At 49.5% G+C, this 14,848-nt stretch overlaps 1 protein-coding gene across 1 annotated transcript in view; it reads right to left on the bottom strand.

Moving 5' to 3' along the window:
* LOC134900719 (uncharacterized) overlaps positions 1-14,848 on the bottom strand; it is a 227,514-nt gene that overhangs the window by 131,068 nt on the left and 81,598 nt on the right. Inside the window, exons 2-4 of the mRNA XM_063914261.1 lie at positions 8,857-8,982; positions 8,484-8,611; positions 2,701-2,778 (exon numbers count right to left, since the gene is read on the bottom strand). Coding sequence (XP_063770331.1) covers positions 2,701-2,778; positions 8,484-8,611; positions 8,857-8,956 — 306 coding nt within the window. The 5' untranslated portion in view covers positions 8,957-8,982. The remainder of the gene's footprint in view (positions 1-2,700; positions 2,779-8,483; positions 8,612-8,856; positions 8,983-14,848) is intronic.

The raw sequence follows: 14,848 nt of genomic DNA on the forward strand, positions 1-14,848 counted from the left end.
CTGGATCCTTGAGGGCGGCCGTATCAGGAGACGGTAACGCCACTTGTTTTGATAAGCGTGTGAGCGCCTTATCTACCCTAGGGGGTGTTTCCCAACGCGCCCTAACCTCTGGCGGGAAAGGGTATAATGCCAATAACTTTTTTGAAATTAGCACTTTTCTATCTGGGTTAACCCACGCTTCATCACATACATCATTCAATTCCTCTGATTCAGGAAAAACTACAGGTAGTTTTTTCACCCCCCACATAATACCCCTTTTTGTGGTACTTGCAGTATCAGAGATATGCAAAGCCTCCTTCATTGCCGTGATCATATAACGTGTGGCCCTACTTGAAAATACGTTTGTTTCTTCACCGTCGACACTAGATTCAGTGTCCGTGTCTGTGTCGACCGACTGAGGTAAAGGGCGTTTTACAGCCCCTGACGGTGTCTGAGACGCCTGGGCAGGTACCAACTGGTTTTCCGGCCGTCTCATGTCGTCAACTGATTTTTGTAATGTGCTGACATTATCACGTAATTCCATAAACAAAGCCATCCATTCCGGTGTCGACTCCCTGGGGGGTGACATCACCATTATCGGCAATTGCTCTGCCTCCACACCAACATCGTCCTCATACATGTCGACACACACGTACCGACACACAGCAGACACACAGGGAATGCTCTTATCGAAGACAGGACCCCACTAGCCCTTTGGGGAGACAGAGGGAGAGTTTGCCAGCACACACCCAAGCGCTATAATATATATGGGAACAACCTTATATAAGTGTTGTATCCTTATAGCAGCTTAAATATATAAAATATCGCCAAAAAAAGTGCCCCCCCTCTCTGTTTTACCCTGTTTCTGTAGTGCAGTGCAGGGGAGAGTCCTGGGAGCCTTCCTCACACCGGAGCTGAGCAGGAAAATGGCGCTGTGGGCTGAGGAGAATAAGCCCCGCCCCCTATTCCGGCGGGCTTTTCTCCCGGAGTTTGAGATATCTGGCATGGGTTTAATACATCCATATAGCCTCAAGGGCTATATGTGATGTATTTTTTAGCCATAAAAGGTATTATACATTGCTGCCCAGGGCGCCCCCAGCAGCGCCCTGCACCCTCCGTGACCTATGGTGTGAAGTGTGTGACAACAATGGCGCACAGCTGCAGTGCTGTGCGCTACCTTCATGAAGACTGAAAAGCCTTCTGCCGCCGGTTTCTGGACCTTCAATCTTCAGCATCTGCAAGGGGGGTCGGCGGCGCGGCTCCGGGACGAACCCCAGGGTGAGACCTGTGTTCCGACTCCCTCTGGAGCTAATGGTGTCCAGTAGCCTAAGAAGCCAATCCATCCTGCACGCAGGTGAGTTGAACTTCTCTCCCCTAAGTCCCTCGATGCAGTGAGCCTGTTGCCAGCAGGACTCACTGAACATAAAAAACCTAAAAACTTTTTCTAAGCAGCTCCTTAAGAGAGCCACCTAGATTGCACCCTGCTCGGACGGGCACAAAAACCTAACTGAGGCTTGGAGGAGGGTCATAGGGGGAGGAGCCAGTGCACACCACCTGATCCTAAAGCTTTATTTTTGTGCCCTGTCTCCTGCGGAGCCGCTATTCCCCATGGTCCTGACGGAGTCCCCAGCATCCACTTAGGACGTCAGAGAAAAATGAATGAGCGGCGGCAGTGACAACTGCCTAACCGCTCATAACCTGCACCACCCGTGGAGGCCATGACGGGGCTTCTCTGTTAAGCGCCGTCCTGCGTCCTTGTGCAGCCTGAGGCTGCAATCAGCTGCGCTGATTGTGGTCAATGGCGGGGCCCTTTTCATGGACACCGGCAGACCATCTGCTGTTCTTCTACAGCACCCAACATCCCACACCCAACTTCTGTGATTAGGAAGGGTAGGAAAAAAAAAAATTAAAAATATAATCTTGCTTGAAGAATCGAAGGACATTCAGTCCACAGTAACTTCCGACTAGAGGCACAGAAAAATACTGAAGGCTCTATGGGACTATGGAGGGGATGGCCAGTTACTAATTTAAATATTTAAATATGTGCCATTTCCGGCTACGCCCGTCCATATCCCAAGAGTACTCCAGTGACCCCTAGTGGATGAAAAAGAAAGTGTAAGAACCAGGGTATTTACGTGTAATATCAGTGGGGGCAATACAGATCATGGATACAAACACATTGTCGCACAGATCTCTCTTTGCGATGAGTTATTGCACACAAGTGACATTGTTGCATATGCCCATCCGTAGTCTGATGCAACTTACCCAGATAGGTCTTACCATGAAATAGGGTGCTTTGAGGCGGGACCTATGTGGCGCGGGTATAACTTCCTGCATTAGTGGAACGAATATTCACATCATAGAGTAGTAAATCGGGCTTCTGCAGTTGCCGGCCACTATAGCCACTTTGCTTGCCACTCAGAATAAGCCCAATTGATTAGCAGTACCATGCACCATATCTATAGCTATGGCCGGGTTGGGTATGGGTGACGTCGGTATTGTTGCACATAACTACATCCCCTATGGCCGTCAGTATTCACCATTTCTAAACGCGCTATCTCGGATTACTGCGAGGAAACAGATTCTCTCAGTCACTACGACATAACACAGCTCTGTGAGCTCTTTGGTGACCGGACGCATCAGATCTTAGCGCATGAGCCACAACTCTAAGATTATACCAAACAGAATGCTGTGAGCATTTACACTGATACTAATGCTGACCTCCTGTAACGCCATGAGAGCTTTGCTTTGCCAGGAGAGTACTTTGCCTGAGGAAAATTCCATGCAGATTTCTCTCACCTAAACAAACATAAAAAATATGATTTTACTCACCGGTAAATCTATTTCTCGTAGTCCGTAGTGGATGCTGGGAACTCCGTAAGGACCATGGGGAATAGACGGGCTCCGCAGGAGACTGGGCACTCTAAAAGAAAGATTAGGTACTATCTGGTGTGCACTGGCTCCTCCCACTATGACCCTCCTCCAGACCTCAGTTAGGATACTGTGCCCGGAAGAGCTGACACAATAAGGAAGGATTTTGAATCCCGGGTAAGACTCATACCAGCCACACCAATCACACCGTATAACTCGTGATACTATACCCAGTTAACAGTATGAAATATAACTGAGCCTCTCAACAGATGGCTCAACAACAAAACCCTTAGTTAGGCAATAACTACATACAAGTATTGCAGACAATCCGCACTTGGGATGGGCGCCCTATGGACGGACTACGAGAAATAGATTTACCGGTGAGTAAAATCTTATTTTCTCTGACGTCCTAGTGGATGCTGGGAACTCCGTAAGGACCATGGGGATTATACCAAAGCTCCCAAACGGGCGGGAGAGTGCGGATGACTCTGCAGCACCGAATGAGAGAACTCAAGGTCCTCCTCAGCCAGGGTATCAAATTTGTAGAATTTAGCAAACGTGTTTGCCCCTGACCAAGTTGCAGCTCGGCAAAGATGTAAAGCCGAGACCCCTCGGGCAGCCGCCCAAGATGAGCCCACTTTCCTCGTGGAATGGGCTTTTACTGATTTAGGATGCGGCAATCCAGCCGCAGAATGCTCCAGCTGAATTGTGCTACAAATTCAGCGAGCAATAGTCTGCTTATAAGCAGGAGCACCTATTTTGTTGGGTGCCTACAGGATAAAAAGCGAGTCAGTTTTCCTGACTCCAGCCGTCCTGGAAATATACATTTTTAAGGCCCTGACTACGTCCAGTAACTTGGAATCTTCCAAGTCCCTAGTAGCCGCAGGCACTACAATAGGTTGGTTCAAGTGAAAAGCTGATACCACCTTAGGGAGAAACTGGGGACGAGTCCTCAATTCTGCCCTATCCATATGGAAAATCAGATAAGGGCTTTTACATGACAAAGCCGCCAATTCTGACACACACCTGGCCGAAGCCAAGGCCAATAACATGACACTTTCCACGTGAGATATTTCAAATCCACAGTTTTAAGTGGCTCAAACCAATGTGATTTTAAGAAACTCAACACCAAGTTGAGATCCCAAGGTGCCACAGGAGGCACAAAAGGGGGCTGAATATGTAGCACTCCCTTTACAAATGTCTGAACTCCAGGCAGTGAAGCCAGTTCTTTCTGGAAGAAAATCGACAGAGCCGAAATCTGGACCTTAATGGAACCCAAGTTTAGGCCCATAGTCACTCCTGACTGTAGGAAGTGCAGAAAACGACCCAGCTGAAATTCCTCTGTTGGGGCCTTCCTGGCCTCACACCACGCAACATATTTTCGCCAAATACGGTGATAATGGTTTGCGGTTACTTCTTTCCTGGCTTTTATCAGCGTAGGAATGACTTCCTCCGGAATGCCCTTTTCCTTTAGGATCCGGAATTCAACCGCCATGCCGTCAAACGCAGCCGCGGTAAGTCTTGGAACAGACAGGGCCCCTGCTGTAGCAGATCCTGTCTGAGCGGTAGAGGCCATGGGTCCTCTGATATCATTTCTTGAAGTTCTGGGTACCAAGCTCTTCTTGGCCCATCCGGAACCACTAGTATCGTTCTTACTCCTCGTTTTCTTATTATTCTCAGTACCTTTGGTATGAGAGGCAGAGGAGGGAATACATAAACCGACTGGTACACCCACGGTGTCACTAGAGCGTCCACAGCTATTGCCTGAGGGTCCCTTGACCTGGCGCAATATCTAGTTTTTTGTTTAGGCGGGACGCCATCATGTCCACCTGTGGCCTTTCCCAACGGTTTACCAACAGTTGGAAGACTTCTGGATGAAGTCCCCACTCTCCCGGGTGTAGGTCGTGTCTGCTGAGGAAGTCTGCTTCCCAGTTGTCCACTCCCGGAATGAACACTGCTGACAGTGCTAAGACGTGATTTTCCGCACATCGGAGAATCCTTGTGGTTTCTGCCATCGCCATCCTGCTTCTTGTGCCGCCCTGTCGGTTTACATGGGCGACTGCCGTGATGTTGTCCGATTGGATCAGTATCGGCTGGTTTTGAAACAGAGGCCTTGCCAGACTTAGGGCATTTTAAATGGCCCTCAGTTCCAGAATATTTGTGTAGGGACGACTCCTGACTTGACCAAAGTCCTTGGAAATTTCTTCCCTGTGTGACTGCCCCCCAGCCTCGAAGGCTGGCATCCGTGGTTACCAGGACCCAGTCCTGTATGCCGAATCTGCGGCTCTCTTGAAGATGAGCACTCTGCAGCCACCACAGTAGAGATACCCTGGTCCTTGGAGACAGGGTTATCAGCCGATGCATCTGAAGATGCGATCCCGACCACTTGTCCAAGAGGTCCCACTGAAAGGTTCTTGCATGGAACCTGCCGAATGGAATTTTGCTTCGTAAGAAGCTACCATTTTTCCCAGGACTCGTGTGCAGTGATGCACCGATACCTGTTTTGGTTTCAGGAGGTCTCTGACTAGAGATGACAGCTCCTTGGCTTTCTCCTGCGGGAGAAACACTTTTTTCTGTTCTGTGTCCAGAACCATCCCCAGGAACAGTAGGCGTGTGGTAGGAACCAGCTGTGACTTTGGAATGTATAGAATCCATCCGTGCTGTTGTAGCACTTCCCGAGATAGTGCTACTCCGACCAACAACTGCTCCTTGGACCTCGCCTTTATAAGGAGATCGTCCAAGTACGGGATAATTAAAACTCCCTTTTTTTCAAAGGAGTATCATCATTTCTGCCATTACCTTGGTAAAGACCCTCGGTGCCGTGGACAGTCCAAACGGCAGTGTTTGGAATTGGTAATGGCAATCCTGTACCACAAATCTGAGGTACTCCAGGTGTGGATGGTAAATGGGGACATGTAGGTAAGCATCCTTGATGTCCAGGGATACCATGTAATCCCCCTCCTCCAGGCTTGCAATAACCGCCCTGAGCGATTTCATCTTGAACATGAATTTTTTTATGTATGTGTTCAAGGATTTCAAATTTAAAATGGGTCTCACCGAACCGTCCGGTTTCGGTACCACAAACAGTGTGGAATAGTAACCCCGTCCTTGTTGAAGTAAGGGCACCTTGACTATCACCTGCTGGGAATACAGCTTGTGAATTGCCTCTAGCACAGCCTCCCTGCCTGAGGGAGTTGTCGGTAAGGCAGATTTGAGGAAACGGCGGGGGGGAGACGCCTCGAATTCCAGCTTGTACCCCTGAGATACTACTTGAAGGATCCAGGGATCCACCTGTGAGCGAGCCCACTGATCGCTGAAATTTTTGAGGCGGCCCCCCACCGTACCTGGCTACGCCTGTGGAGCCCCCGCGTCATGCGGTGGACTCAGAGGAAGCGGGGGAAGAATTTTGATTCTGGGAACTGGCTGACTGGTGCAGCTTTTTCCCTCTTCCCTCGTCTCTGTGCAGAAAGGAAGCGCCTTTGACCCACTTGCTTTTCTGAAGCCGAAAGGACTGTACCTGATAATACAGTGCTTTCTAAGGCTGTGAGGAAACCTGAGGTAAAACATTTTCTTCCCAGCTGTTGCTGTGGATACGAGGTCCCAGAGACCATCCCCAAACAATTCCTCACACTTATAAGGCTCTATGTGCCTTTTAAAGTCAGCATCACCTGTCCAGTGTCGGGTCTCTAATACCCTCCTGACAGAATGGACATTGCATTAATTCTGGATGCCAGCCGGCAAAATATCCCTCTGTGCATCCCTCATATATAAGACGACGTCTTATGTTCGCAAAATAGTATCCCTGTTTGACAGGGTTACAGACCACGCTGCAGCAGCACTATCTGCAGGTCTCAGTCTAGTACCTGAGTGTGTAAATACAGACTTCAGGATAGCCTCCTGCTTTTTATCAGCAGGTACCTTCAAAGTGGCCGTATCCTAAGACGGCAGTGCCACCTTTTTTGACAAACGTGTGAGCGCCTTATCCACCCTAGGGGATATCTCCCAGCGTAACTTATCCTCTGGCGGGAAAGGGTACGCCATCAGTAACTTTTTAGAAATTACCAGTTTCTTATCGGGGGAACCCACGCTTTTTCACACTTCATTCACTCATTTGATGGGGGAACAAAACACTGCCTGCTTTTTCTCCCCAAACATAAAACCCTTTTTTAGTGGTACTTGGGTTAATGTCAGAAATGTGTAACACATTTTTTATTGCCGGGATCATGTAACGGATGTTCCTAGTGGATTGTGTATATGTCTCAACCTCGTCGACACTGGAGTCAGACTCCGTGTCGACATCTGTGTCTGCCATCTGAGGGAGCGGGCGTTTTTGAGCCCCTGATGGCCTTTGAGACGCCTGGGCAGGCGCGGGCTGAGAAGCCGGCTGTCCCACAGCTGTTACGTCATCCAGCCTTTTATGTAAGGAGTTGACACTGTCGGTTTATACCTTCCACCTATCCATCCACTCTGGTGTCGGCCCCACAGGGGGCGACATCACATTTATCGGCATCTGTTCTGTCATCACATAAGCCTCCTCATCAAACGTGTCGACACAGCCGTACCGACACACCGCACACACACAGGGAATGCTCTGACTGAGGACAGGACCCCACACAGCCCTTTGGGGAGACAGAGAGAGAGTATGCCAGCACACACCAGAGCGCTATATAATTTAGGGATTAACACTATATTGAGTGAATTTTTCCCAATAGCTGCATGTATATACAATATTGCGCCTAAATTTAGTGCCCCCTCTCTCTTTTTAACCCTTTGAGCCTGCAAACTACAGGGGAGAGCCTGGGGAGCTGTCTTCCAGCTGCACTGTGAAGAGAAAATGGCGCCAGTGTGCTGAGGGAGATAGCTCCGCCCCTTTTTCGCTGACTTTTCTCCCGCTTTTTTATGGATTCTGGCAGGGGTATTTATCACATATATAACCTCTGGGGCTATATATTGTGATATATTTGCCAGCCAAGGTGTTCTTATTGCTGCTCAGGGCGCCCCCCCCCCCCCAGCGCCCTGCACCCTCAGTGACCGGAGTGTGAAGTGTGTATGAGGAGCAATGGCGCACAGCTGCAGTGCTGTGCGCTACCTTGGTGAAGACTGATGTCTTCTGCCGCCGATTTTCCGGACCTCTTCTTGCTTCTGGCTCTGTAAGGGGGGCGGCGGCGCGGCTCCGGGAACGAACACCAAGGCCAGTTCCATGCGGTCGATCCCTCTGGAGCTAATGGTGTCCAGTAGCCTAAGAAGCCCAAGCTAGCTGCAAGCAGGTAGGTTCGCTTCTTCTCCCCTTAGTCCCTCGATGCAGTGAGCCTGTTGCCAGCAGGTCTCACTGTAAAATAAAAAACCTAAATAAACTTTCTTTCTAGGAGCTCAGGAGAGCCCCTAGTGTGCATCCAGCTCGGCCGGGCACAGAAATCTAACTGAGGTCTGGAGGAGGGTCATAGTGGGAGGAGCCAGTGCACACCAGATAGTACCTAATCTTTCTTTTAGAGTGCCCAGTCTCCTGCGGAGCCCGTCTATTCCCCATGGTCCTTACGGAGTTCCCAGCATCCACTAGGACGTCAGAGAAAAAACAGATATTACCAGCAATGCACAAATGAGAAATGTTAGATGCAGAGAAGACGTCCTCTTACCAGCCGCATAAATGGTGCCTTTTTTATGAGCAGCGCAGATGAGTTTTGGTACTTGCGTATTTCCTTCAGTGCCCGAGCTCCTGCGCGGTACCGCTTTTTGATGGGCGCTGCCACTCTCTGGCTCGTGTCTGGTTTACATTTGTTTTAAAACAAAACAAAGAACAGAGTTTGTCATTCTCACCTTTTGGGCTTCTGTTACTCATTTCCCAATAAAATAAATGCAGTGAACATTATGTGGAGAAGCACTGAACATTTTACTGGTCTCTACTCTGTCAGCATAGCAGCCTTATCCTCTTTTATAATCCAAGCTCAGCCCCACACTGTATGGTTTTAAGCTTATATTTTTTTTAAGCAAAGAGAAACTTCCTCTTACTTTGAGGGGCACTGGTTGTTTCTGCGTCAGGTGGAGGCACCCTCCTCGGATTGCGCGACTTCCTTCGGGTAACCGTTTTTTCAGACCCTGTCTTGTCCATTTTAGCAATTAGGCACAAAACCAACTCTGCAAAAGCAAACCATTTATATTTATTTATTATTGTTATTTATATTGCGCACACATATTCCGCAGCGCTTTACATAGACTATTTGGCCATTCACATCAGTCACTGCCCTAGTGGAGCTTACAATCTATATTCCCTACCACTTGTGCACACGCACACATTCATGCTAGAGTTAATTTTATTGTGATTCAATTAACCTACCAGTATATTTTTGGATCGTGGTAAGGAAACCGGAATACCAAGAGGAAACCCACGCAAGTATTGGGAAAAATAGGATTTTAATTACCTACTGGTAAATCCTTTTCTCATAGTCCGTAGAGGATGCTGGGGTCCATATTAGTACCATGGGGTATAGACGGGTCCACCAGGAGCCATTGGCACTTAAAGAGTTTAATATTGAGGGCTGGCTCCTCCCTCTATGCCCCTCCTACCAAACTCAGGTCTAGAAACTGTGCCCGAGGAGACGACAAACTTCGAGAGAAGGAATTACACAGATAGTGGCGAGATTCATACCAGCTCACACAACATGCAAATCCGGCCCACATGCCGGAAAAACTCAGCAACAGCTGAAAACCGTAAATAACGCAGAACTTACCTAGGTACCAGGTAGAACTGAACTATAAAACAAAAGCAGGAAAATGCAGCGCTGGGCGGGCGCCCAGCATCCTCTACGGCAGAGGTTCCCAAACTGTGTGCCGTGGCTCCCTGGGGTGTCTCGGGACACTTGCAGGGGTGCCCTGGGTTGGTGGTCCAGGACCAATTCAAATTATTCATGGTCAATATAATAGGCAAAACCAGTGCTGATGGCTACCAGTCATAAAATATGTGGCCAAACAGAAGCAAATCTTGTCCCTCACCACACAACTGACCCTAAGGATGACATATAAACGCAATCTACTTAATGTAATATTTCTTTCTAAATTTCTCAATAAGAAATTTTTGGCCTAGGGGTGCCGTGAAAAAAAACGAGTTTTATGTAAGAACTTACCTTTCTTAAAACTCTTTCTGTGAGGTACACTGGGCTCCACAAGGAAAGACATATGGGTGTAGAGTAGGATCTTGATCCGAGGCACCAACAGGCTCAAAAGCTTTGACTGTTCCCAGAATGCAAAGCGCCGCCTCCTCTATAACCCCGTCTCCCTGCACAGGAGCTCAGTTTTTAGTTAACCAGCCCAATGTAGTAACAGGAAAAAAAACGACAACGGTTAGTAGCCACATACACCACACTCTCACAACAGGAGAAGTGACAGCGGCTAATGCCATACCAACCCAAAGAAGCTAAGTGCGTCAGGGTGGGCACCTTGTGGAGCCCAGTGTACCTCGCAGAAAGAGTTTTAACAAAGGTAAGTTCTTACCATAAAACTCGTTTTCTGCTGCGGGGTACACTGTGCTCCACAAGGAAAGACATAGGGGACGTCCTAAAGCAGTTCCTTATGGGAGGGGACGCACTGTAGCGGGCACAAGAACCCGGCGTCCAAAGGAAGCATCCTGGGAAGCGGCAGTATCGAAGGCATAGAACCTTATGAATGTGTTCACAGAGGACCACGTAGCCGCCTTGCACAACTGTTCAAGGGTCGCATTACGGCGGGCCGCCCAGGAAGGTCCAACAGACCGAGTAGAATGGACTGTAATGTGAGCAGGAGCTGATAGACCAGCCCTCACATAAGCATGTGCAATCACCATTCTAATCCATCTGGCCAAAGTTTGCTTGTGAGCAGGCCAGCCCGTTTGTGAAATTCAAACAGCACAAAGAGAGAATCAGATTTCCTAAAAGAAGCAGTTCTCTTCACATAGATACGGAGAGCCTGTACCACATCCAAAGACCGCTCTTTGGGAGACAGATCAGGAGAAACAAGTGCCGGAACCACAATCTCCTGGTTAAGGTGGAACGAAGAAACCACCTTAGGTAAATATCCGGGACGAGTGCTAAGAACCGCCTGGTCACGGTGAAATATCAGATATGGGGAACTACAAGACAAGGCACCCAAATCCAACACTGTTCTAGTTGAAGCAATAGCCAGCAGAAACACCACCTTAAGGGAAAGCCACTTAAGATCAGCTGAACCAAGAGGTTCAAACGGAGACTCTTGTAACGCCTCCAAAACCACCGACAAGTCCCAAGGAGGCACAGGCGGGACATAGGGAGGTTGGATACGCAACACGCCCTGAGTAAAGGTATGCACATCAGGTAAGGTCGCAATCTTTCTCTGAAACCACACAGACAAGGCAGATATTTGTACCTTGAGGGAGGCCAGACGCAGGCCTAAGTCCAGGCCCTGCTGAAGAAAGGCCAACAGCTTGGCTATACTAAATTTGGAAGCGTCATAACGGTTAGATGCGCACCAAACAAAGTAAGAATGCCAGGCCCTATAGTAAATCCGAGCAGAAGCCGGTTTCCGGGCCCGCATAGTTTGAATGACCGCCTCAGAAAACCATTTAGCTCTCAAGACGGAAGCTTCAAGAGCCACGCCGTCAAAGACAGCCGGGCTAGGTCCTAGTAGACACATGGGCCCTGAACGAGGAGGTCTGGGTGTTGTGGAAGTAGAATTGGACGCTCTGACGATAGGCCCTGCAGGTCTGAGAACCAGTGCCGTCTGGGCCACGCTGGAGCTATGAGAAGCAGAATTCCTCTTTCTTGCTTGAACTTCCGAATTACCCTGGGCAGGAGTGACACCGGAGGGAACACGTACGGTAGCCGAAACCTCCACGGCACCGACAGCGCATCCACGAATGCTGCTTGAGGATCCCTTGTCCTTGCTCCGAAGACCGGAACATTGTGATTGTGTCGAGACGCCATCAGATCTACGTCTGGAAGGCCCCACTTTTCCACTAGGAGTTGAAACACTTCAGGATGGAGGCCCCACTCTCCGGCGTGTACGTCCTGACGACTGAGAAAGTCCGCTTCCCAATTCAGGACTCCCGGAATAAATATTCCCGATATGGCCGGTAGATGGCGCAATGTAGAATCTGTGAGACTTCCTTCATTGCCAAACGGCTTTGAGTGCCGCCTTGATGATTTATGTAAGCCACTGTGGTGGCATTGTCCGACTGTACTTGAACAGGACGGTTCTGAATTAAATGCTGGGCCAAGTTCAACGCATTGAAGACCGGCCGCAATTCCAGAACGCTGATCGAGAGGAGAGATTCCTGCTTGGTCCACCGACCCTAAAAGGAGTGTTGCTCCAGCACTGCGCCCCAACCTCTTAGATTGGCATCTGTCGTCAACAGGACCCAGTCGGATATCCAGAAGGGACGGCCCCTGCACAATCAGTGGTCCTGGAGCCACCAGTGCAGCGACAGACGGACCTCCGGAGTCAATGAGATCATGTGAGACCTGTTCCAGTGAGGCAGGCCGTCCCACTTGGCTAGAATCAGCCTCTGGAGGGGTCGAGAATGGAATTGAGCATACTCCACCATGTCGAATGCTGACACCATGAGGCCCAGCACCTGCATCGCCGAATGTATCGACACTTGCAGACGAGAAAGGAAGCAACGAATCCTGTCCTGAAGCTTCAGGACTTTCTCCTGAGACAAAAACAACCGCTGGTTGTGAGTGTCCAATAGCGCTCCCAGGTGCACCATGCTCTGAGCAGGGACCAGGGAGGATTTCTTCCAGTTGATGAGCCACCCGTGGGCTTGTAGAAACCGGACAGTCATATCCAGATGACGTAGGAGAAGTTCTGGGGAATTTGCCAGGATTAACAAGTCGTCCAGATACGGCAGTATCCTGACCTCTTGACGGCGGAGTACCACCGTCATCACCGCCATAACTTTGGTGAAGACACGCGGAGCCGTAGTTAAACCAAAAGGTAACGCCCGAAACTGGTAATGGAGGTTGCCAATCGCAAACCTCAGGTATTGCTGATGTGACACTGCTATAGGAATATGCAGGTAAGCATCCTGTATGTCCAGGGAGACCATGTAGTCCCCAGGTTCCACGGCCAGAACTATAGAGCGAAGGGTTTCCATACGGAACTTGGAAACTTTCACAAACCTGTTCAATGCCTTGAGGTTGAGAATGGGCCGGGAGGACCCATTCAGTTTCGGGACCAGAAACAGCGGAGAATAGTACCCCCGGCCCCCCTGAGCAAGAGGCACCTGTACTACGACTCCTGTATCCAGGAGGGTCTGTACCACCAAATGTAGAGTGTTTGCCTTTGTCTGGTCCAACAGGACGTCTATCCGGCAAAATCGATGAGGGGGTCGGTTTTTGAAGGCTATGACGTAACCTCGAGTGACGACTTCCCGTACCCAGGCATCTGAAGTGGTCTTCAACCATTCCTGGGTACACCCTAGAAGCCGGACCCCCACCCTGGGATCCCCCAGGGGGAGGCCCGCCCCGTCATGCGGCAGGCTTATCTGTCTTGGAAGCTGGCTGACGGGCAGACCAGGCTCTTTTGGGCTTCGGCTTACCAGGTTTGGAAGTGCGGGCCTGCTTGTTGTATGCCTGACCTTTTGCTTTACCTGAAGGACGAAAGGAAGTACCTTTAGCCTTCGACACAGAAGGAGCAGTACTTGGCAGACAGGCAGTTTTGGCAGTAGCCAAGTCAGCCACTATCCTATTTAAGTCCTTCCCAAACAGAATATCTCCCTTGAAAGGGAGTACCTCCAGGGTTTTTCTAGAGTCCAGATCCACAGACCAGGATCTCAGCCACAATATCCGGCGAGCCAGGACTGATGTAGTAGAGGCCTTGGCTGCTAGGATACCGGCAGGGCCCATGCTTCAATAGCCTCTGCAGCCCATGTAGCTGTAATAGTGGGCCTTTGTGCAGCACCCGTGAGGGTGTAAATCGCTTTCAGACAACCCCCCAAACGTTTATCCGTAGGCTCTTTTAGAGACGTGACGGTAGTGACAGGTAGAGCTGAGGAAACCACCATCCTAGCCACATGTGAGTGTACTGGAGGAGGCGTTTCCCAATTTTTAGACAGCTCTGGCGCGAGGGGATAGCGAGCCAGCATCTTCTTTTGAGGCACAAACTTCTTACCCGGGTTTCCCCAGGGTTCCTGACGTATATCCACTAGGTGGTCAGAGTGAGGTAAAACTTGTTTAACCGCCTTCTGACGCTTGAACCTATCTGATTTCTTAGGAGGGGCGGATGGCTCGGGATCATCCGTAATCTGTAAAATTAACTTAATAGCCTCCAAAAGATCAGGAACATCCACATGTGAACTACCCTCCCCATCAGCAGTATCTGTGTCAGAATCTGTGGGGTCAGTGTAAGCGCCATCTTCATCAGACGAGGTGTCAGTGACAGCAGTGGATTGTGTGGAGATAAGAGCTCGCTTAGAGGACCCCTTGGTCTTAGGCGAGCGAGGGTCAGACTTTTTAGTAGTCAAGGACTGGTTCAACTTCTTCAATTGAGCAGACAAATTATCCGCCCACGTTAGCTGCGGGGACCACATACGGTTGCACCAGCATAGGAGGTCCCATAGGGGGTGCTAGTTTAGTAACTAGCGTATGTAGATGCGTGGAGAAAGTAGCCCACGGTGGGTCATTATGTACCCCCGTTGCCACAGTCCCACTGGGGGGCAAGGAGCCCCCAGAACCAGAGCCCACAGCTGCTATAATCTCCTCATAGGGATCTGTGGCTTCAGCAACACCGGCAGTGTGTTCAGCCACAGAACCGTTACCCTCAGAAGCAGATATAACTTGCAGTATCAGGTAACACAGTACAATTGTCAGCAGCACAATACCTCTTACCCAAACCTTTGCGCAGTATAGTCAGCACAAGCAGAGATACAGGAGAGATATAGTGACTAAAATCACAGAGAAAAATACGTATTACAGTATATCTTGTGAAAATCCTATATAAATATAAAACCTGACGGACCAAGCCCCCACAGGTTATAGAATATAGGGATAGCAAG

The sequence above is a fragment of the Pseudophryne corroboree genome, chromosome 1 (assembly GCF_028390025.1).
Source record: "Pseudophryne corroboree isolate aPseCor3 chromosome 1, aPseCor3.hap2, whole genome shotgun sequence".
In the NCBI taxonomy this organism is placed as follows: domain Eukaryota; kingdom Metazoa; phylum Chordata; class Amphibia; order Anura; family Myobatrachidae; genus Pseudophryne; species Pseudophryne corroboree.